Source organism: Psammomys obesus, unplaced genomic scaffold (genome assembly GCF_907164565.1).
Source record: "Psammomys obesus unplaced genomic scaffold, mPsaObe1.curated_primary_1811, whole genome shotgun sequence".
Taxonomy (NCBI): domain Eukaryota; kingdom Metazoa; phylum Chordata; class Mammalia; order Rodentia; family Muridae; genus Psammomys; species Psammomys obesus.
Genome location: NW_026588752.1, coordinates 4,038,890 through 4,061,308, shown reverse-complemented (window position 1 = coordinate 4,061,308; position 22,419 = coordinate 4,038,890). Strand labels below are relative to the sequence as shown.

At 47.2% G+C, this 22,419-nt stretch overlaps 1 protein-coding gene across 1 annotated transcript; it reads right to left on the bottom strand.

Moving 5' to 3' along the window:
- Nucleotides 1–279: 279 nt before the first annotated feature.
- Nucleotides 280–10,361, bottom strand: CUNH16orf89 (chromosome unknown C16orf89 homolog). Its single transcript, XM_055604768.1, has 8 exons — nt 10,166–10,361; nt 8,444–8,593; nt 6,019–6,169; nt 5,000–5,117; nt 4,258–4,393; nt 2,945–3,049; nt 1,032–1,112; nt 280–642 (listed from the first exon to the last, which is right to left on the bottom strand). The coding sequence occupies exons 1-8, from the start codon at nt 10,359–10,361 to the stop codon at nt 452–454; spliced, it is 1,128 nt and encodes a 375-aa protein (XP_055460743.1). The 3' UTR covers nt 280–451.
- Nucleotides 10,362–22,419: the final 12,058 nt, after the last annotated feature.

The following is a 22,419-nucleotide window of genomic DNA, read 5'->3' as shown; positions in this document are numbered from 1 at the left end:
ATTGTCCTTATGGCTGAGAAAACAAGACTGAGCTCCTAACAGGGTATGTTGGCTCACACCTGTTATCCTAGCACCGGAGAGTGGAGGCAGGAGGATCATGAGCACAAGCCGAACTACACATCAAGATCTGACGCACAGCTGGACATGCTCTTTAATCCCAGCACTCGGGAGGCAGAAGCAGGCAGGACTCTGTGAGTCCCAGTCCAGCCATGCACAGGGAGACCCTGTCTCAACAGACAAGTGATCTGACAGATGTACACAAGACACAAAAGACTCAGCTCCAACTACTGTGCTTTATGCATTCTGCTGACATCTGGTCTACCCCACTCTCCAACCTGCCTTCCCTGGCCCTGCTTTCCCAAGACTTCTGAACACATGGATGTGATAACGGGGTCACAGCTGGTCACTTTCCTCAAATGCCCCGTCAGCATGTGACCCCTGACTCCAGGGCCTAAGGAGAAGTGGTAAGGGGCCTGCCAATCCTCTGGATGCCAGGCATGGCAGCATCATCTTGGCAGTGGCTTGCTGCTGACTGTGTGGGTGGATGTGGCTCTCCATTGTCTGGGTGGTCGTCTGCCAGGATGTAGAGAAAGCCACCCAGGGCTGCGACTGCGGTGGCCGTGTTGTGGCAAGAACAGCCATCTGTGGGGGGGAAGAGAGGTCCCGGGAGCAAATTTGGCTCTTTGTTCAATACACTCCATCATAAATGCTTTATGAGGCCCCCCCCCCCCAGTCCGCCAGGCACTGCGGGGGCATATTGACGTCCTGTGCCAAACTAAGAAGCCCATCATAGATGCTGACCCTTGCTCCTACAAGCAGGCGGACTCATCAGTGGCTCAGGCCTTTTTCTACCGAATGCAAACTGTTGGAAGGGAGCAAACAGAGGTGGGGCAAGCTTAGTGGTAGAGCACTCAGCTAGGATGCCCAAGGCCCTTGGTCTTATCCCCTGATACTGAGGAAAACCACCACCAGACAGGCGAAGGCCTTGATTAGTTGGGTGCTGGGTAAGGGAGCCCCTGGGTATTTGTCACCTGTGAACAGTTTTTCCCGCCTTCGCACTCTTCTCAGATTGCTGTGCTGATGTGGAACTTCCGGAAGTTCACCTTTCGGGGCTGGAGAAGAGCCAAAAGGGGAGGTTTTCAGGGTAAACTTTAGCACTAACTCAACAAGCCTTTCCCCTCCTGACTTCTCAAGGGACCCAGATGCTTTAGGTTTCTGTGTGCCTATCCACAGATCCCACCTGAAAGGTCCCAAACGTGCAAATCCCACACGTGTCCAAGCTCCACCCCGCTACATCATAATCGCTTGAGGGGCTTGAGGAATGCAAGGGTCTGCTCTGCTTGACCACTCACTTTTAAGTGTTGGGCCTAGGACTCTGCATTTTATAAACCATTGTAATATTGTTTTTGTTATTGAGACATTATGTAGCTCTGGCTGTCCTGGAACTCACTCTGTAGAACAGGCTGGCCTTGAACTCACAGAGATCCACCTATCTCTGCTTTTTAAGTGCTGGGATTAAAGGCATGGACCTCCATGCCGAGGCTATTGTTTTGAGATAGGTTCTCACTCTATAGCCCAGGCTGGCGGTGTACTTGTAACAATCCTCCTGCATCAGCCCCCCAAACATTTGTATTCTAATAGATGTAAGCCACTCACTATAAGCTTTTTTTCGAAACTTTTCACTTATTTATTATTTATTTTTGTGGTACTTGGGGTTGAATCTGTGGTCTTACACATGTGGTCTTTCGCTCACCACTCAGCCTTTTAAAATCATTATTAGGGCTGGAGAGATGACTGAGCAGTCAAGAGTATTGGCTCTCCCAGAGGATAATTTTGATTCCCAGCACCAATGCAGCAACTCAACCATCTGTAACTGCAGTCCTAGGGGACTGGAGTCCTCTTCTGACCTCTGTGGGCACTGCATGCCTATGTCGCACAGACGTAATATATGTGGCAAAACACTCATACACATAAAAATGAATTAAAAATAAAATTACTATTACATTTAATTATTTGGATGAGTGTGTGTGTAGAGGCCAGAAGACAAATATGGGCGTCAGTTCTCTTCTACCACATGGGTCCAGATCATCAGATTTGGTGGCAGGGGCCTTTACACCCTAAGTTTTCTTGAAACTCTGATCCCTTTGTAAAGTTATTTTGAGGCTGGGTCACTGAGTTGCTCAGGCCAGCCTGAAATGCACCCTGAGGCCGGGCAGGCCTCGGGCTTCTGGCCCTCTGGCCACCCTCTCTTCAGTGGCTAGGGTGACAGGGCTGCATCACCACAGCATCTTAGCTTCCCCTTATCTCAAACACAGTTGCTGCCGGAAGGACCCCAGCCTTCGTGATAGAGGAGCCCACCCTGTGGCAGGCACAAATGAGGGGTTCATAGAAGGTGGTGATGCTTCTGCTCATTTACTTACAGAAATTGAGGCTCAGAGAGTAAAGTGACTTAGCTCAAAGACAACCTGAAGTCACATGCCACGAGGTTGGAAAGGCTCATCCGGGGCTCCTTAACTACATACCTCCTCCAGGTGGCCTCCCTGACAGCTTTGTCTAAAGAGCCTTCCCAGTGTTCTCTGCTTTCTCAGCCATTGGTGGAAGTTGGCATGACCCCCATTGGTGTGTTCAGGGGGGTTCTACCCCTTTGCTTCTGCTCTGACCTTCCCCGGCACCTAGGTAACTCTGGCACATCCACAGATGCTCAGGAAATGAGGAAGGAAGGCATTTGTTAAGATAGGTGCTGTGGGCCAAGCTGTCCCGCAGGACTGCCTTCCCACTTGCTGAACTGGACTCTCAGAATGCCAAGCCCATCTACACCCATGTGTGTGCTCACTTGTTCTAAATCACCATCAGTTCTCAGTGCCGGTACATCCTTTTCTTGAGTGACCCAGAAGCTGGGACCCCACCACCAACTGCTTCCTGCTAGGGCAGACAGGCAACTCACCAGGTTTCCCAAAGCATCCCACCTCGGGGTTCTGCCAGCTGAGAATGGCTTCCAGCCAGTGCAGCTTGTAGAAGTCGGAGAAGCCGGCCATACCACAGAACATAACTGCAAACACACCAAGGTCCCTCTGTAGGCCTGTTTCCACCTCCTCCCATGTCCCTGGGACCACAAGGGGGTTCTTTTTCCCCCTCTATGTAGCCTTAGCTGTCTTGGACTTGTTCTGTACACCAGGCTGTCCTTGAACCCACAGAAATCCGCTTGCCTTTGCCTCTCTGAGTGCTGGGATTACAGGCATGTGCCACTATGCCTGGCTTCAAAGAGCCTGTCTCTGCTGCCTCTGCTCTAGGGTTCCAGGGGCAGGAAGGAGGTTTTGTCTCGGCCACCAGAGGTTCCCAGGCCCTAGTCTGTTGCTATCATGGGGCTGTGGGAGTCAGACTTCATGGGGATGTCACCCCAGCAAAAAAACAGACACCCAGGGGCCCTTTCTCTTTATCTCCAAGCCCTTGGGGGTTAGGGTCTGTGTGACAGCTGATCAGCCTGTCCAGAACTTTCCCAGTAGATCAGACTAGGGGGACAAGAAGCAGTCACTGTGGCAAGTAAACACACAATGGTCAGTTACATTTAGGCCCCTAATAAGCAACAAACATGTGTGCATGTATTTGGAGGTCATAGGTTAACTACGGCATCATTTCTAAAGAGCTGTCCGCCTTATTTTTTTTTTATTACATTATTTATTTTCTTATTGTTTGTGGGCATGTGTGTGTGTGTGTGTGTGAAGGCACATGTGTAGAGATCAGAGGACAACTCGTGGGAGCTGATTCTCTCCTTCCACGATGTAGACCTCAGGGACTGAATTCATGTCCTCAGGCATAAAGGCAAGCACTTTTTTTTTTTTTTTTTTTTTTTTTCACTCCCTGAGCCATCTAGCCAGTTCCACCTTGTTTTTTAAGACAGGGTGAGACAAGGTCTCCACCTTGTTTTTTAAGACAAGGTCTTGGTGAGACCTGTGACTTACCCAGTCACTTAAGCTGGCTGGCTACCAAGTCCAGGGCGTCCACCTGTCTCTACCTCCCCAGCACCCCCAGGGAGCTGCCTGTCTCAGCCTTCTTCATGAAAACCTGGTATTTTCACAGGAGTGCTGGGGATCAAACTCAGCTCCTCATGCTTGCAGGACACCCTTCGCCGACTAAACTATCTCCCTAGGCCTGTACCCTCTGTGTTTACTTGCTTCATTTAGCGATCCTGAGTGTGTGCATGAGGCCCCTTTGTCAACACCCCGCTACTCTACACTGAGGGCAGAAGGCTGGGCTCACTGTTTTCCATGAAGAGGTCTTGGGTGGGGTAGGTGTATCCGATGGCCTCTGCTCTTCGGTTCAGATCCATCATATTGGCACAGAAGATGTTCATGTACTGCTGGCTCTGCTGGAACAGCCCCTCCGTGCACCCTTGCTGGGGAACAGACAGCAGGAGATGAGAAAGTAGGTGTGTGCAAGACACATGCTCAGTCGGGGAAGGCCTGCAGCTCTGAGCTGGTTCTCCAGGGCAGGGTTTGGAGGAAGGTCTGTCCTCCTTCTGCAGTCACACTCCCCTCCCTGCAGGTCACTGGAGTCAGCTTACATTCAGGCTTGGTCACTATTTAGCTTTTCTGAGCCTCAAAGTCTTTTTCCAGAAAGGGAAGGACAAGCAGATGTGTCCAAAGTTTTGATATCCTGGGCTGCTATCATCCCACTGTAGACTTACAAAAGAATCTCAGGAAATGTTATAATGTTTTAAGTAGCATTCCAGTTTTGTGTTGTGATGCACTCACAGCTTGGACACTATTGGGGGAGCTTGTGCTAGAGGGTGTTTTGCTCTGGTGGACAATGTAGCTTGGTAATGTCTGACATGAGAATGAACACAGGGTGACACTCTGCAAATCTTAACCTCTTCACTGAGGGCTCAGAGGCAGCTTCACGTGCTGCTAGAAAGTGTGGGAGCCACACAGGGTCTCCACCCCATTCTGTGGTAGGAGAAAGGGAGTTGAGAACAGCCTTCCTTTCTCTGCTCAGCACTTACCATTCTGGCCCAGAGGAAGAAGAGCAGCTGGTGGGACAGGCTGTAGCCTGAGCAGCCTGGCTTGGTCATAAGAGTTCTGCAGAAGTTGGAGAGCCTGCAAGGCTGGCTGCTGTCTGTCCTGGGAGGGGACAACCCAGCCTGATGAGGACAATGCTCCCTGTCAATCCCACCTGAGGTCTGCCCACCCTGTGTTTCTCTCCATGGTTGTTAGGGTGAAGGTTCTGGGCTGGGTACAAGAGTTGCCAAATAAAGCCCAGGTATCCTGGGTCTTACTTTGTTTTGAGACAAGGCCTTTATTCTGCAGCCCAGTCCTCCTGTTTCAGCCTCCTTGAGTTCTGAGACTACAGATATATAACATTATGACTGGCTCTGTCCTGGTCTTGATCTAGCTCAGAGGACACAGTGCTGAACTGTCCTGGGCTTGGACAGCCATAAGCATCTGACTTCCTGTTGCTCCATGAAGTCCTCAAATACCTTTCCTATCAGTCTCCTAAAAAAAGGACCATTCAAACCCAGCACTTTGGGGAGTGTGGTCAGGGCTCAACACACTTACTTACTCATACCCTATATGACAATATAGGTCACCATCTAGAGTGCAGCCCCTCTGTGGGTCAGCTGTGGCTTGATATCTTCTCTGAGGGAGGCTGAGAATATAATGCCCCCTCCAGTCTGCCCTTCCCCCTGCACTAAAGTGCCCTAGACCTTGCTGTAGGAAGAAATGGGAAGTAAGTAAGATCAGTACTGCCTTCCTAGACCCATGGAGTCTGTAAAGAGTCTCCAGAGGCAGGATGGGAGGCCAGGGACTGGGGCTTTGTCCTGTGTATAGAGGGACTCAGAGAAAGCCACTCTGGGGAGGAGATCAAATGCTATGGTCCAGGAAAAGTGAGATCTGGTCTTTGTGGAGTCAGAGGTGAGGGAGAGGGCCACTGAGTGCCTGTGCGCATGCACCTGCATTTGCTCTGGTTGTGGCCAAGGGGGCACTATGGGGCTTTTGGGCACTGGGGAGATGGGGTACCCACCCTGTTCCTAGCAGTTGCACCAGGCATGCATCACTGCTGTCCTCTGAGAAAAAGTCCAGGGGGTCCAGCCAGGCGTACACCAGGGCGGCATCGGTGCGTGTCCAGGCATGGGGCAACTTCCAAAACCCAGGCTGAATGCTTGGCTGGAACGCTGAAGCGAAGGAGAGGTAGGAAGTGTGCTGAGTGATCAGGAACCAAGGGCTACAGCACTGCTGATTATTCCCAGCTCAGGAAGTGCAAGTGCTTCTGTCATGGTTGTGTTTTCTATGCTGAGAGAAAACACCATGGCTCAAAGCAACTTGGGGAGGAAAGGGTTTATTTCAGCTTAAAACTCTCGGGTCACACTCCATCACTGAGGGAAGTGAGGGCAGAGCAGGAAACTGGAGGCAGACGCTGGTGCAGAGGCTGTGAAAGAGTGTTTGCTCAGCCTGCTTTCTCATAGCACTCTCCCAGGAGTGACACCACCAGTGGCGAGATGGGCCCTCCTGCCTCAATCACCAATCAAGAAGAAACACTGCAGACCCTCCTACAGGCAAATCTTATGGAGGCAATTTCTCAGCATCGAGTCCCTCCTCCCAAATTACCATATCATTGGCAGGAGACCCTCCCTGGAACCTAATCCCGTGACTGGTGGCAGGTCTGTCTGAGCCTTGCCTGATGGAGCAGGAGGTTTGAGTCACACCAGTTACCCTTTTCTGTCATGTCTCCTGTAGCCCAGGCTGTCCTCAAACTCACTGTACAGCTGATGACCTTGAACTCCTGACCCACCCCAACAAGTGCTGGGATTATGAGCATTTTACCACCACAGCTGGTTTATACAGTGCTGGGTAGGAAACCAGGGCTTTGTATGTGTTAGGCAAGCACTCTCCAACTGAGCTGCATCTCTAGTCCTTGGTGCCCTTTTCTAAAACAACAAAAGCAGAACATCTTCCCTAACTAATAGGGTGCAGGATGTTAGGCATGCATGTGGTACTCAGACATATATGCACGTGGAACACTCAAACATGTAAATACTCTTTCAAAATACTTGAGGGGAGGCTGTTATGACCCTGAAATGCATAAAGCTTCTCATTTTCTAGGAAAGGAACATGCCCCTGGTCAATAGCATGAATTTATGGACAGGCTTTGCCTAGATCCACAACATTCCCTGGAAGTGTGAGGTGTTGATAGATGGCCCCAGACCTCCTGGGTGAGGCTGTACAAAGGTGGAATTCTTATAAACTCAGTGACCAGCCAGGGGCTTCTGAGGAGGCTGGCACAGTGTTAAGGGCCTGGTCTTATCACCACACAGCTTCATCTGTGCAGTAAGACAGCGGAGGAAGCTGAAACCATCCAAGCGGCCTGGAAGAGAATGTGACCTGCCAGGCCAACTACAAGTCAATCAGGGAGCTTGTTGGTTTCCAGGGACTGGGAATTAGATAGCTCTGACAGGCAGATAGGGAAGGAGGCCTTAGATGGATGTTCAAGGAGATAAACTTCGGGCTTCTGCCTCACCTTCCTTACCTGCCTGAGCCTAAGGCTTTTTCTCTTACCTGTGGGTCCTCCCTTCTGGCTGATTGGCCCAGGCTGTTCAGATATGCTCAAGGCTGGACCAGAATATGTTGACCTAGAGCTATGGGCTTCTCAGCTTCCCTTTCTTCGTCTAAACTGACCAATCCTAAATTAAGGGAAAGATGCTCATTCCAGCTCACCAAGGACTCTTAAAACCCCCAGACCCTCAGAAGAGCGTCCCCTGCCTTGCAAGGGGGCCATCTCTCTGTGTCCCTTTCTGTGTGCACACCCATTCACTCTTAAGCTGCTGATTCTGCTCTCTGAGATTTTCCCTGCTGTGACCTGTTGTGCTCCGGAGTTTTCCTGCCTTTTCATTCTTTTATTAGCAGAGAAAGCGAACCTGCTCTAGACCTTTAGATGATAACAGTTCCAGCTGGTAAGTCATTGTCCATGCTGGGATGAGCTTTCAATGACTCCCTACTTCTGTTAGCAGCCCTGATAACTCACTGTTTTGATCTGTTATTGTTCCCCTATCTGGGCCAAAAAGACATTCATGTCTCCCCAAGAAAAGTGTCACACACCTGGCACAGGTGTTACACATGTCCCCATCCTAGCAGGAACAGATAAGTCAGGCTTATAGGCTGGAAGCCTCTGTGGGATCTGCAAAGGGGACAAGGTGTTGGACTTTGATGCAAAAAAGTGGTAGGATTAAGGTTCTCTGTAAAAAACGATGAACACCTTTTTAATATTCCAGCGATGAAAGCAGGTCACATCAGACCTGCCTGAAACCAGGAAGTGACTGGGTCACCTGTGGCTTCCTGACGACTGGTATGGGCTGCTCTGATCTGCCTTGCTTCAGGAGGTGGCCCTACCCAAGCATTTCAGGAACACGCTGGATGCTGCCTTTGATGCGATAGGCCCGCCCTGCTCTTACCTCTTAGATATGTGGGGTCACTCTGCTTGAGGTAGAAGATGGATTTTTGGAGGAGAGCAGACAGTGTGTTGGCCAGCTGTCCAGCACGTAAGCTGAGTGGGTGCAGCAAGGGGTTGAGATTCCATTTTTCCTGGACTCCTCGAAGTTGCACTGAAAGGGGAGGTCAGAAGTCATTCAGCCTAACATCTGACCAAGTACGAGTGCAGGGAAAACGCCCTCAGTTTTACTCATGGCCCTCAGTAGAAATCAGGCTTTTGTAAAGCTGATCAGGGCTGTGGGTGTGGCTAAGAGCTTGGATTCTAGAATTGGGCTTGGCTTCAAGTCTTGATTCTCTATGCTTTCTCAAAAACTGGCCAGAAAAAAAAAAAAAATCAATTTCCCTCTGTCATCATCACAAATTATTATTTCATGGGGGTGTTTTAGGGATTAAATGAACTAATGTGTAGAGACTTATAATCTTCTATTGTACAAAAGAAACAGTTAATGTTCAGCTTTTGTATTGACTTGGCACCCTGCTCTCTGTAAAAGATAGGTAGGGAGGAGTCTAGACTGGTAGAGACCTCTGGTGGTGTGAACTTGCTCTTAGGGCTGGTGTCTACTCCCCTACCATTTAAGATATCTTGCTGGGCCATGGTGGAACGCACCTTTAATCCCAACACTTGGGAGGCAGAGGCAAATGAACCTTTGAGTTTGAGGCCAGTCTGGTCTACAGAGCAAGTTGCACAACATCCAGGGCTACACAGAGAAACAAACAAACAACAAAAAAGAGACATCTTCATAAAAATATGGAGGGAGTTAGGCACTGTACCTGCTCTGCCTAATAGAAAAGCCAGCCCTAGGAAAAGTATAACTATTATTTTTCCTCTTCCTCCTCCTTCTCCCTCTTTTGCTTCTGTGCTGGACTTCCCTCCTTTTTTTTATTTTATTTTACTTTTGAGAGAGAGTCTCTCTGTGTAGTCCTGGCTCTCCTGGAACTCACTATGTAGAATCAGCTGGCCTCAAACTCACAAAAACTCACCTGCCTCTGCCACCTGTGCACTGGGATTAACAAGTACACATCACCACGCCTAGCTTATACGTCTTAATCTTTAGAGGAATTTGGCACTGCTGTGTATGTCTCTCTCTCACTAGTCTCAGCCCAGAGAGGATGAGGGTTTCCATGGAGATACCCACTTCCCAAGCCCAGGCAGATACCAGGCAGGGACCTTTGTCACTTTGGGCGGTGGGCTCCTGCTCACTACAGGTGTACTTGTGTGCGGGCACACCATTGTGTCCTGAGTGTCTTGGCAAGGGTCCAGTCCGCTCCATACGGAGCTTATGCCTCCCAAAGCTAACAAACACTTGGCTATTTTCTCAGGACCTTTAGCTGCCTTTGACAGAAGGGGAGGAAACCAGGTTGGGGGAGGGTTCCTGTTTTGTCTGCAGCCACCCTTAGGGGACTGACTTTTCCTTAAGGACCATTAAAAGGGCTCACACTGCATTCACAGCTTGTCAGGAAGGGCTGTCAAAGGAATCTTTTTCTCCTGAGACTATAATTTCCAAATCTTTCTCATGTTGCCTTTAAGTCCTTTGTCATTCTACAAAGTTCAGTAAGAGCTGGCAGAGAACCACACACTCAGGAAGTGCCCTGGGTCTTCATCTTATCCAAGGGAAAGCACTTGGGTTTCAGGTTCTAGGAGAACTGGTTTTCCTACCAGCCACCTGGGAGCAAGGCACACATACCTTCCAGCACTTGGAATCCCACCACACCGTCCAGGTTGATTGAGGGCAGCCTGTCTTCTAGGAACAAGGTGGCTTTCTCCAGCGCTGTCAGGATCAGGCCAACCATGGTGCCCTGTGCAGTGGCTGGCCATGGCAGTGGGGAGGGCTGTGGTGGCAGGGCCAGCAGCAGGAAAAGAAGCAGCCTGAACCTTGCCATTAAGTTTTCTGCTGGCGGATGGTCACACCCTGTAGTGGCAGGCACTTACCGAGATCCTCTAAATGCCTTGTTCCCGCCTCTTCCTCCACCCCTCTTCCCCAGGAAGAGTTGGAGACAAGTGCCAGGGCAGGGCCCCGAGCATGGTCGGTCCATTCCTGAATATCAGGTTTGCTAGTTGCTAATTGGGGCAGGGAACCCACCTTTGTCTTTATGTATGGGTGTATGGGATACGGGTGTGAGTTTGTGTGGGTGAATGCACCTGTAGGTGTGTGTGTGCCGGTGGAAGATAGAGTCCAGCTTCTGGTATCCTTGTGTAGGAGCCATCCTTGATTTTGGAGGTAGAGCCTCTTATTGGCCTGGGATTTGTGAGGCAGTCAAAGCCTGTAAGCCCTAGGGATTCTCCTGTCTCGACCTCCTGGTTCGGGGACTACAAGCAAGTCATTATGGAGACAGGGTTTTTCTGTATAGCCCTGGTTGTCCTGGTCTGGCCTTGAACTCACAGAGATTCATCTGCTTCTGTCTCCCAAGTGCTGGGATCAAAGTCATGGCCACCGTCACGCCTGGCTTTTTAGGTTCTGGGGGTTGAACTCAAGTCCTCACACTTGCTCGGCAAGCGCTTCACTGTCTGAACTGTCTTCCCAGCCCCTTTATTTTTCCCGGTCTAGTTTTCCATTGCTGTCTTAGCTATGGTGACTGAAGCTAAAATATCCAAAGCCCCCATCCCTGACCCAGGATCTCACTGTGTATCCCTAGCTGTCCTGTAACTCACTCTGTAGACCAGGCTGACCTCAAACTCAAGAGATCTGCCTGCTTCTGTCTCTCGAGCGCTGGGATTAAAGGTGTGTGCCACTATGCCTCACAAGTTTGCTTGATTTAAGTAAGTTTGGAACTAGCTCATTGGCAGACACACCTGTTTTCACAAGCTTTCTCAGAGTGGCACTTAACTAGTAGAGCCAGAATTGAAGTTGTAAAGATGGGTGGTTTGAACAGGAATGGCCCCCAAGGCCTCATGTGTTTGAAAGCTTGGCCCATAAGGAATGGCACTATTAGGAGGTGCAGCTTTGTTGTGTAAGACCTGGAGTCTCACTGCTCAGGATCGAGCCCTTCCCAAGAAGGCCCACAGACCACAGCTCGATGCAAAAGCAAGAGGTTTTATTGCTCTCGAGATAGGGTCGCCCCTCCAAAGATAGGAGATGACCCCGAACATGCAAAGCACAGGGTTTTTATACCTGAAAATCAGGTCACTTTTGCTCTATGGTTTACAGCTGGTTGTAGATAGTTTATAGCTGGTTGTTTCTCAGAACAGTTCACCCCACCCTTCAAGAGCTCTCTGCACCTGGCTTCAATTCAAAGAATCACCGTTGTTTCTCATTCCCAGGTGGTCCCTCAGCTGGAGTAGGTGTGGCCTTGTTGGAGGAAATACGTCACTGTGGAGGTGGGCCTTGAGGTCTCATATGCTCAAGCTAGGCCTAGTGTGGAAGTCTCCTTCTGCTGCCTGTGGATCAGAAATAGGACTCTCAGCTCCTTCTCCAGCACCATGTCTGCCTGCATGCTGCCATGCTTCTCCATGACAACAATAGACTAAACTTCTGTATCTGTAATCCAGCCCCAGTGAAATGTTTTCTTTTATCTGGGAGGCAGAGGCAGACAGATTGCTCAGAGTTTGAGGCAGCCTGGACTCTAAAGTGAGTCCAGGATAGCCAGGGTTACACAGAAAAACCCTGTCTCAAAACAAGTTTTCTTTTTTAAGAGTTTCTGGTCATGGTGTCTTTTCACAGCAATAGACATTTTCACTAAGACAGAAGGTAAGCTACAAAGCAGGGTGTGGTAGAGCATGCTTGTAATCACTGAACTTGGGAGGGTGAGAAAGGAGGGTCACCTGCAAATTTGAGGACAGCTTGGAATATACAGTGAGTTCAGGATTAGCCAGTGCAACTTAATGTTACTGACCCCAAATTTAAAAAACATAAAAAAAGTGCTAAGATGTAGATCAGTGGTACAGAGTCTAAGAAATAAAACCTAGTGGTTCATTTTCAAAAATGAAAGCAGCATGGGTCAGCTTAGGTCCAATTATGAATAAACAGAAAGCACTGGTCCACTGCTGGCAGGCTACTAGCTACTGCCATCCAAATTGTAAGTCTAACTACTACCCCCAAAACTAGATGATGGGAGTGGTAAATTACTAGGTACCAAGATTGCCTAATGATCTGCAGACACGATAAGGCCATGTACCCGAGATGATTTGACATCAACAGGATGTAAACCATAGATAGACCCCTTGTTGGAATCCGTAAGCAGATACCTCTATGGCCAGCCCCAAGGGACCTGAAATACTGGATATCAGGCATCTGTGAAGCCATCTACAGACCTGAAAGTGTCTGTGTAGGGTCTGAGTCCTTTATAAGAGAACTCGCACTACCTCTCTCTCTCTCCTGCCCTGCCCAGAGATGGTCTCTGTGACCTCTTCCCTTAATAAACCTCGCACGTGGAACCAGTCTTGTGGCATGATTTGTGAACCCACCCTGTAACTGTGCTGTACAAGCCTAATATTGGTGCACTTGGCTGGAAACGGGTGCCTCCAGCGGCCACGCCGTGTGCCGGTTCCTTTTTGGTGCTGGCACCCCACTGGACTGCTGGAAACCTATTTCATTTCAAATCTGCCTGCAACCCACTTTCTGGCAACCAGATTGCTATCTGCTGCATGCAACACCCGCTGAAATGGTGAATTCCCCTCATTGGTAGCATAAACGCCTCTCTTGGTAGGGGAAAATTGACTGTTGATCGTCCAGCAACTTTCTACTACCATTTGAGATGGAAGAACCCCCAACCAAGGGCTTCACTGGCTACAGTTGACCCTTTTTGCTGATCTCCATTTAGGGCTTCCTCTTTCCCTTGGGTGAGATTTTTTTTTCCCCTTTTACATGCATGGTTTCTCCCCCTCTCATGCTCGACTAAAAAAATTCTAGTGCTAGGTAAACTGTGTCTCCTATGGGCAGCTGTGCCCTTGGCTTCTGGCCGATGCTGATGAGCTGTTGGATTAGGTAGGGCCATACTCTACAGAGACGAGCCTTGTCTTTCGGATGCCTCTGGCAGGTCACTGACTCCTACCCACAATGGGAACTGCCCATTCGTCCATTTTTCCAGCATCCCCACTGGGATGTCTTCTGGAGAATTTAAAAATCCTACACATGGAGCCTGAGTTGAAGTACTCTTAGCTCATAAGCCTTTGTAATAAAACTTGGCCTACATATTCCTTAGATAATGGTTCAAATTGGCCAATTAACAGCACATTAAATCCCACTATTTTACGGGATCTTTTTAATTACTGTCAGTGATCTGGTAGACGGAAGGATGTATCTTATGTTCAAGCATTCTCTCTCCTCTACTCTAAACCTTCTCTCTGTTCTTCCTGTTCTCCCACCCAACTTCTTCTAGCTATAAAGTCTCAGCCTCAAGAGTTCTCTACCTTTGACTTCAAGGATGAACCTCCACCTTGCCATTCTCAACCTCTGATGTCTTCTCCCCCCTCTTCTGCTTCCTCCTCTTCCTCTTTGGCTTCTCCAGAGCCCTCACCCCCTCCCCAGCAACAGGCTGTCCTAGTTGTCCTACTATGGCACATACTTTTACCCCACCAACAGCTATTAGCCCCCCTGCTACCCGTTCTCACTCTATAGCAAAGCCTGCTTCCTCTACTCAGTGTAAACCAGCCTCAGTTCTTCCCTTGTGGGAGGCGGCCGGTGTGGATGGCTTAGTTAGGGTTCACGTTCCCTTCTCATTAACTGAACTTTCTCAAGTAGAAAAGAGACTAGGATCCTATACCTCTCATCCTTCTACTTTTAAAGAATTTCAATATCTCACTCAATCTTATAGTCTTACCTTCCATGATATATATGATTCTTACCAATAACCTATTACCTGAGGAATGCAGGTGAGTTTGGGAACAGGTTAGAACGCATGCAGATAAGGCTTACCAAACAAACACAGCACACCTGGTTGGGGCTGAGGTAGTGCCCCACCAGGATCCACAATGGGATTATAATACCCTGGAAGGCATTTTAGCTCGAGATCAGGTCACAACCTGCCTCCTGAATGGTCTTTGCAAGGCTGCCCTTAGGTCAGTTAATTGTGAGAAGCTCCAGGAGGTCATTCAGGACAAGAATGAAAACCCATCTCAATTCCTAAAGCACCTTACAAAGGCCCTCTTACAACATTCTAATCTAGACCCCAAAGGTACAGAGGGTAGGCAACTTCTGATGACCTATTTTTTCTCCCAGAGTTACCCCGACATCAGGGCTAAGCTTAAATGCTTGGAGAGAGGACCTCTGACTCCACAGGCAGAAGTCTTAGTGCTGGCCTTTAATGTGTACTATGGGAGAGATAAGAAAGCCCGAAAGCAAAAATACCAAATGCTGGCCAATGCCATCCGACCTGCCTCAGCCGCTACCCAGGCTCCCTTGCCTTCTAAGGCCTGAGGACCGTGGGCTCCCTTTTTCAAATGTTGTCAAGAAGGTCACTGGGTCCAGTTTTGTCCTACCCCCCCCAAGGCACCTGGGCCATGTCCAAAATGCCACCAAGAGGGACATTGGGGTGTTGAATGCAACCGTTTCTCCCATGAAATGGGGGCATCACTCCCAAATTGCCCTCTGGTCGATATCCTAGGTCTGGCTATGGACAGCTGAAGGTGCCCAGGTTCCCTAGACCCGACCACTGCCATCAGTAGCAGGGAACCACAGGTAATTATGGTACTGGGGCAGCCCATCTCCTTCCTTGTGGACACCAGAGCCACTTACTCAGTCCTGATGGAGTATTGGGGACCAACCTCTCCTTCTAGTTCCCTTATTGTTGGGGTAGGGAAACAGCCTTTTCAGCCTTGCCAGTCTTGCCAGACTCCACCACTTAATTGTATTTTCAGGGGTGTTCCCTTGACTCATTCCTTTCTAGTGATGCCAACCTGTCCAGTTCCCTTACTGGAAAAGGGCTTTTTAGCCAAAGTGGGAGCCTCTGTCTCCTTTACCTCACCCATTCACCTGACCCCAAGCTCACCAGCATCCTCTCTCCTCCTTCTCCTAGCTACACTACCTACCAGTTGTGACACATCGCTTCCTTTACTAGCCTCCCAAGTGGACTTATCTCTTGGGCCTTCGAGAACCCCATATTGAAATGGATTCTGCCCTTCCTCATACCTCTTCTGCTGGTCCTTCCTGCTTTTGCTTTTTGCACCCTGCTTTATTAACTTCCTCTCTACATTCTCCAACAACAAATGCAAAAATTCTCTAACCAAACCATTAATCAGTTACTCTTATAGGATTATCAACCTCTACCCACAGAACCAGATGACAATGACCTTCCAATCAATTCTGATGGTGACCAGCTATACCCTGAGAATGACAATGTCTCTAATCAGCAGGAAGTAGCTTGAAGAGCAAAGGATGCCCCTATGTCCTCTCGCCATCATCCCTTCCTAGCGCCTCACTTTTTAATAAAACAAAAAGGGAGAATATTGGGATTTTTTAGCAGGCATCTCTATGGCCAGCCCCAAGGGACCTGACAAACTGGATACCAGGCATCTGTGAAGCCACCTACAGACCTGAAACCACCTGTGCATGCTCTGAGTCACCTTATAAGAGAACTCCTCTCTCTCTCTCTCCCTCCCCCTCTCTCCCTCTCCCCCTCTTTATCCCTCTCCCTCTCTCTCCCTCTCCCTTTCCCCCCTCTCTCTCCCTGCCCAGAGATGTTCTCTGTGACCCTTCCCTTAAAAACCTCCCTCATGAAAACAGTCACGTGGTATTATTTGTGAACCCACCATGTAACTTTGCCACACAATCCTAACACCCATACATGGTTTTTGTTGAAGAAAACACAATGGTAAGAAGACAAATATAAGTGGCAGAGGGGAAGACAAGACTTCACCCAGATTTCACCCTCCTGATCATGCAGCCAATAAAGAGTGTTTCAGTCACTATTCTATTGCTGTGAATGGACACCATGGTACAGCCACTCTTATAAAAGAAAATGTTTAATTGGGGCTTACTCACAGTTCAGAGGTTTAGTCCATTATTCTATGACTCTGACATCCCCAACATTTTGTGCTGGGGTCCAGGCCCTAGTGATAACAAGGCCTGAAACAGAGTGGATTCCAGAGTGGAGAGGGAGGATAGGGACAGGGTTGTGGCGGTGTCGGGGGTGGGGGGGATTTGCAGCCTGACTGACTGGCAGTCAGAGTGCTTCTTTATTTGTACAGAACTCAGTAGGCAGGGTTGCATGTTGTTTCAAAACATAGATCGTATCATTTTGCTTCTAGACACATGTTTCAACTTCCTCTTGAACATGAGTTTAGTCATCAAAACCATGTTCCTTCATCAACCCCATAACCCAAACTTTTTAACAGTCTTGTAGTTTCCAGGGCATATTTTGCCAAAGCACAACAGCCTGTCTTTTGGCTGGTAGTTCTTGTAGTTTCAAGGACACTAGACAGAAAGAAAATCTTCAAGCCAGGCTGAGCAGATTATCATGTCCCAAGCAGTGTATTATCAACTTTTAATAATCAGAGTGCTAAGTATCATAGGCCCAGGAAAAACTTTCATATCAAAGCTGCTGTCTGTAGAATTTATTTCTATGTCTAATCTTGGTATTCTTTTGTTCCTTGGTCATATGACACCACAGTGGCCCTGTATGTGTTAACTTTTTCTGAGAAAAGTAAGTCTTAATACTTTACTCTCTTATCATTTATCCACACCACTCTTTGTCCATCAGTAGTAGGAAGAGGCTTTTAGTTTGATCTGCTGCCAACTTCTCTAGCTCCCAATCTTGTTTACCTTTTAAGTTTACTTTGTTTTGATTACCTTGTTCCCAAGAATGTGCCAAGAGTATCTCAGAGCCTCATAAGGAGGTCTCTGGCATCTCTAAGTCACAACCTCCAGGGCATAAGGAAGGCCTTCAGGTAGGTCAGATAAGGATATTTCTAAGAAAGTGGAGGGGCAGTGTGCTCAGGACTTTTCTTGGGTAGCATAGAGGCACTAGTCCCAGGAGAAGGCGTAAATGACTCATTAGAAATATCCTATCAATCCAATATCCCAAAGTTGTACAGATAATAAAAGCACCCCAAACATGTAACATGTGAATATCAAGGCCAAAAAGGGGGAGACCACGCAACAGTGATTGCATCATTCTGCTCAGCTTTGTTGGATCTTTGTCAAAGCAGCTGTGCTGGCTTTATGACGCTCACTGTTCTCATTAGAGACAGCTGTGTCAATTTTGGGTTCTTCAACACAATCTAGTCTTTATCTTCACATCTTCATGCCCTGGCCTCTCTGGGCCTCCATATAGGGACACTCTTGATGCATGTGTGGCCTAAGTGGCTTTCCTTGGCTGTGAAGGGAGATTCCACAACCTCTTTCTTGTATCCTTGACTGTAAAGCCAGAAACCCATGGCCAAAGCTGCCAAGTCCTGCTGCTTGATGGGGCTGGAACTTTTTTCCCTTGTTCAGTTACATCTGCGTGACGGTTCCTTCCACTGCTTATGCTTCTTTTTAATTACTTTTCACAATTTAGAATTTGTTTAGCTTGGTGGGACTTGCCCCAAGGCACCACTTATTTATTCCATTTAGCACCAGGCTTTTCTTTAATTTTTTTTAAATCCCTTTGAGCACTGGGCTTGGCTCCAACGTTACACTTCCTAGTGCTCTTCATCTCCTCAAGCTGTGCATTTTGTATTTTTCCTTGCCTAGCTTTCTCCTTCTCATCTATGTCTTCATAAGAATGACTCTAATAACCACGTGACACAGTCAATACTATGCTATCTTGAAATCTCCTTTGAAAATACTATTAATCCAAAACTCTTCGACTTAGCCTCAGACAGATTTTTTTGGACATGGGAGGAAAGCAGTCATGTTCTTCACCAAAATATCATAAGAATGGTTTCTAGGCCACTTACTAATGTTCTTCTCCTTTGAAACCTCTCGGCCTAGGCCCCCACAGTTCCGATCACCCTCAGCACCATTGTCTTTCATGCTCCTATTAGCATGGCCCATTAAGCCTCACTTAAGGCATTCCACTGCTTTCCTAATCCAAAGTCCACATTCCATCAACAATCAGCATGTCAGGCTTGCCACATCAATACCCTACTCCTGGTATCAATTTCTGTCTTAGTCAGTGTTCTAACTGACTACGGAAACCCTTATAAAAGAAGCATTTAATTAAGGCTTACAGTTTCAGAGGCTTAGTCCATTATCATCATGGTGGGGAGTATGATGGCATGTAGGCAGACATGGTGCTGGAGCAACAGAGTTCTAAAAGCAGCAGGAAGAGAGAGGCACTGGGTCTGGCTTGGGCTTCTGAAACCTCAAAGCCCACTTCCAGTTATAAACTTCCTCCAATCCCACACTTCCTAATCCTTAAGTGATGCCACTCCTTGATGACTAAGCATTCAAATATATGTGTCTGTGGGGATCATTCTTATTTACCACTGGATGCTTGTGTTAGGATTATAAAAACTGTTTTCTGGAGCTGGAGAGATGGCTCAGAGGTTAAAAGCACCGTCCGTTCTTCCAGAGGTCCGGAGTTCAATCCCCAGCAACCACATGGTGGCTCACAAGCCCTCTTCTGTCATGCTGGTATACATGCAGATAGTGTACTCATATGTAAAATTAAAAAAAAAAAAAAAAACAACAACTGTTTTCTGTGTTCAGTCAGCATGCCAGACAATCTTGGCTGGGTATGTCCAGTTTTGCAAAGTCATAAACTACCTTGCTTTTGCTATGTTAAGTCTCCAGTGCTCTAATTATGAAGTGAGGGACCATGATTCTCACAGCAGTACTTCTCTGGTCAGGAAAAACAACAACCCTAGAGGACATGCCTCTATCATTCTCTTATGCATCTCCTCTTTTTTTGTTACCCACAATTAAATCTATATTAAAAGTTCTTCTTTTTTCCTATTTATTTATTTATTTATTTATTTATTTATTTATTTATTTATTTATGTATTTATGTATTTTAGAGACAAGGTTTCTTTGTGTAGCGTTGGCTGCCCCTCTGTCTTCTGAGTGCTAGGTCTAAAGGCATGAGTCACCACTGCTTGGCTTTAAAAGTTTTCTTTTCTTTTTTGGGGGTTGTGGTAGTGGTGGTGTTGAGACAGGGTTTCTCTGTGTAATAGCTGTGGCTATCCTGCCTCTGGGATTCCTGCTGGGATTAAAGGTGTGTACCACCATGCCTGGCTTTAAAAAATTTTTTTTTGTTTAATAAATTTCAACTCTTATTGATTCATCTTGAAATTCTTTTCAAGAATCCTAGCCTTATCTGTTTTTGCATTGTTTGGTTTTTGTTTGTTAGTTTTGTTTTTTGAGACTCTGTAGCCTTGGGGGTCCTTGAACTCACAGAGATCTGCTTGCTTCGGCCTCACTGAGTGCTGGGATTAAAGGCAAGCACCGATGTGTGTTTCTTGTATGCAGCAGAATATTGGATCCCAATTTTGCATTCATTATTAGCCTGTGTCTGTTTATTGGGGAATTGAGTCCATTGATGTTGAGTGATATTAATGACCAATGATTGTTAATTCCTGTTATTTTGATACTGGTGGTGTTAGTGTGTGTGTGTTCTTCCCTCCCCCCTTTTTATGGTGTGGAATTATTTATTTCTGTGTTATCTTGGGTATAGTTAACCTTTTTTGGTTGGAGTTTTCCTTCTAGTATTTTCTGTAGAGCTGAATTTGTGGATAGATATTGTATAAATTTGCTTTTGTCTTGGAATATCTTGTGTCCCCCCCCCCCCCACATCTATGGTGACTGAAAGCTTTTCCGGGTATGGTAGTCTGGGCTGACATCTGTGTTTTCTTAGGGTCTGTGTGACATCTGTTCAGGCCCTTCTACCTTTCATAGTCTGTTGAGAAGTCAGGTGTGGTTCTGATAGGTCTGCCTTTATATGTTACTTGGCTTTTTTCCCTTGCAACTTTCAATATTTTTTATTTGTTTTGCACATTTAGTGTTTTGATTATTATGTGGCAGGAGGATTTTCTTTTTCAGTCTAATCTATTTGGTGTTCTATAGGCCTCTTGTATGTTTATGGTCATCTCTTGCTTTAGGTTGGAGGAATTTTCTTCTGTGATTTTGTTGGAGATATTTTATGGGCCTTGGGGCCAGGAAGCTTCTCTTTCTTCTATTCCTATTTTTCTTAGGTTTCATCTTTTCATAGTGTCCTTGATTTCTTGACAGATGTATTGATTTCTTCAATTGTATTTTCTATGCTTGAGATTCTTTCCTTCATTCTGTTGGTGATGCTTACCTCTATAGTTCCTATTTTCTTCCCTAAGTTTTCCATCTCCAGGGTTTCCTTGGTTTGTTTTTTCTTTATTGCTTCTACTTCCATTTTCAGGTTTTGAACAGTTTTATTCCTTTCCTTTACCTGTTTGTGTTTTCCTGTATTTCTTTAAGGGATTTATTAATTTACTACTTAATGGCCTCTATCATCCTTTATAAGGTTGGACTTAAGGTCATCCTCTTGTACTTTGGCTGTGTTAGAATATCCAGGGTTTTCTGTGATGGGACAGCTGGGCTCTAGTGATACCATATTGCCCTGGACCTTGTTGACTTGGAGACTGAAGAAGCCACCTTGTATTCAGGTGGGATTTCCAGTGGAGGGAGGGGATACCAACCCACCTACAAAACCTTCGATCTAAAATCTTCCCTGCCTACAGAATGTGCAAGGATAAAGATGGAGCAGAGAAAGAGAGAATGACCAACCAATGATGGGCCCAACCTGAGACTCGCCCCATCGAAGAAAGCCAACCCTTGACACTATTAATGATACTCTGCTATGCTTGCAGACAGGAGCCTAGCATGACTGTCCTCTGAGAGCCTCCACCCAGCAGTGGAATGAAACAGATGCTGAGACTCACAGTCAAACATTAGGAGGACCTGGGGGAGTCTTGTGGAGGAGTGTAGGGAAGGATAGAAGGTCCTGGAGGGGACAAAAGCCCCTGAAGAAGACCAATAGTGTCAACTAACCTAGATCCATAGGGGTTTACAGAGACTGAAGCACAACCAAAGGGCATGCATAACCTGGACATAGGCCCACGACATATATGTAACTGATGGGCAGCTTGGTCCTCATGTGCGTCCCCTAGCAACAAGGGGAGCAGGAGTCATATCTGACATCGACTTGGTTGCCTGATTTTGGGACCATTTTCCCCTAGCTGGGCTGCCTTGTCTGGCAACAATAAAAGGGGATGTACTAAGTCCTGATGTGACTTGATGGCCCAGGGTGGGTTTGTAAGGGGAGGGGTCCCTTTTCTGAGGAGAAGAGGAGGGGGGAAAGGGAAAGAAGATAGGATGGTAGAATTGGGAGGAAAGGAGACAGGAGGGTATGATTCTGCTGTGATGTAAAATGAATAAATGAATACATTTATTAAAACAAAAAAGATATGTGCTGCCAGGCCCAGCTCCTAGCTTTATCTGAAAAGTTTCTGAAGAGAAATACGTCTACCTCAGCTTCTCATAGGCTGCAGCTGCCCTGCAGTCCATGTAGTCTATCTAGCCAGGGAGCCTCAAGGGATCTGAGGAGTGACCACTCTGCCCAGGGTGTTGTAAAAAAAAAAAAAGTGTGTTAGGCTATATTTATTAGCCCTAGAATTATCACAGCAAAATTATTCAACCCGCTATCACAAATAATAAGACATAGACACCGATTAGACTTATAATTGCCTTATTTACCTTGGGCCAGGCAGATATTTCATTTACACTGTCTCAATAACCTCACCGTCTATCTCCTAGTCCCCATCCAATGCCATCCACCCTAATCCTCCTCATCTGGTCTACCTTCCATCCATAATCCCATGGTACTTGCTTATATTCTTCATCTGGGCCTTTTCACACCATTATTGGAGTCCTTCCTCTCAGCCCTCGTGTTTTTTTCTTCACACTTCCCCATCTTGGAGTCCTCCTTCCTTTTCTCTTCCCATCCATCCATTGTCTGGTTCCTGTGATTCTCTTGAACCCAAAGGCCCGGGAACCTTAGTCACACCTACCCCGTTCTGCCCTGCCCAGGTATAGGCTGTTTAATCAACCAA

Bases quoted from the DNA above. Each gene is read 5' to 3' on its own strand.
- CUNH16orf89 (XM_055604768.1), bottom strand. From the start codon at position 10,361: ATGGCAAGGTTCAGGCTGCTTCTTTTCCTGCTGCTGGCCCTGCCACCA. The intron at 6,170-8,443 runs GTAAGAGCAGGG...CCTTCGCTTCAG, and splicing joins TGACCCCACATATCTAAGAG to CGTTCCAGCCAAGCATTCAG. The intron at 5,118-6,018 runs GTGGGTACCCCA...GTCCCCTCCCAG, and splicing joins GTGCAACTGCTAGGAACAGG to GACAGACAGCAGCCAGCCTT.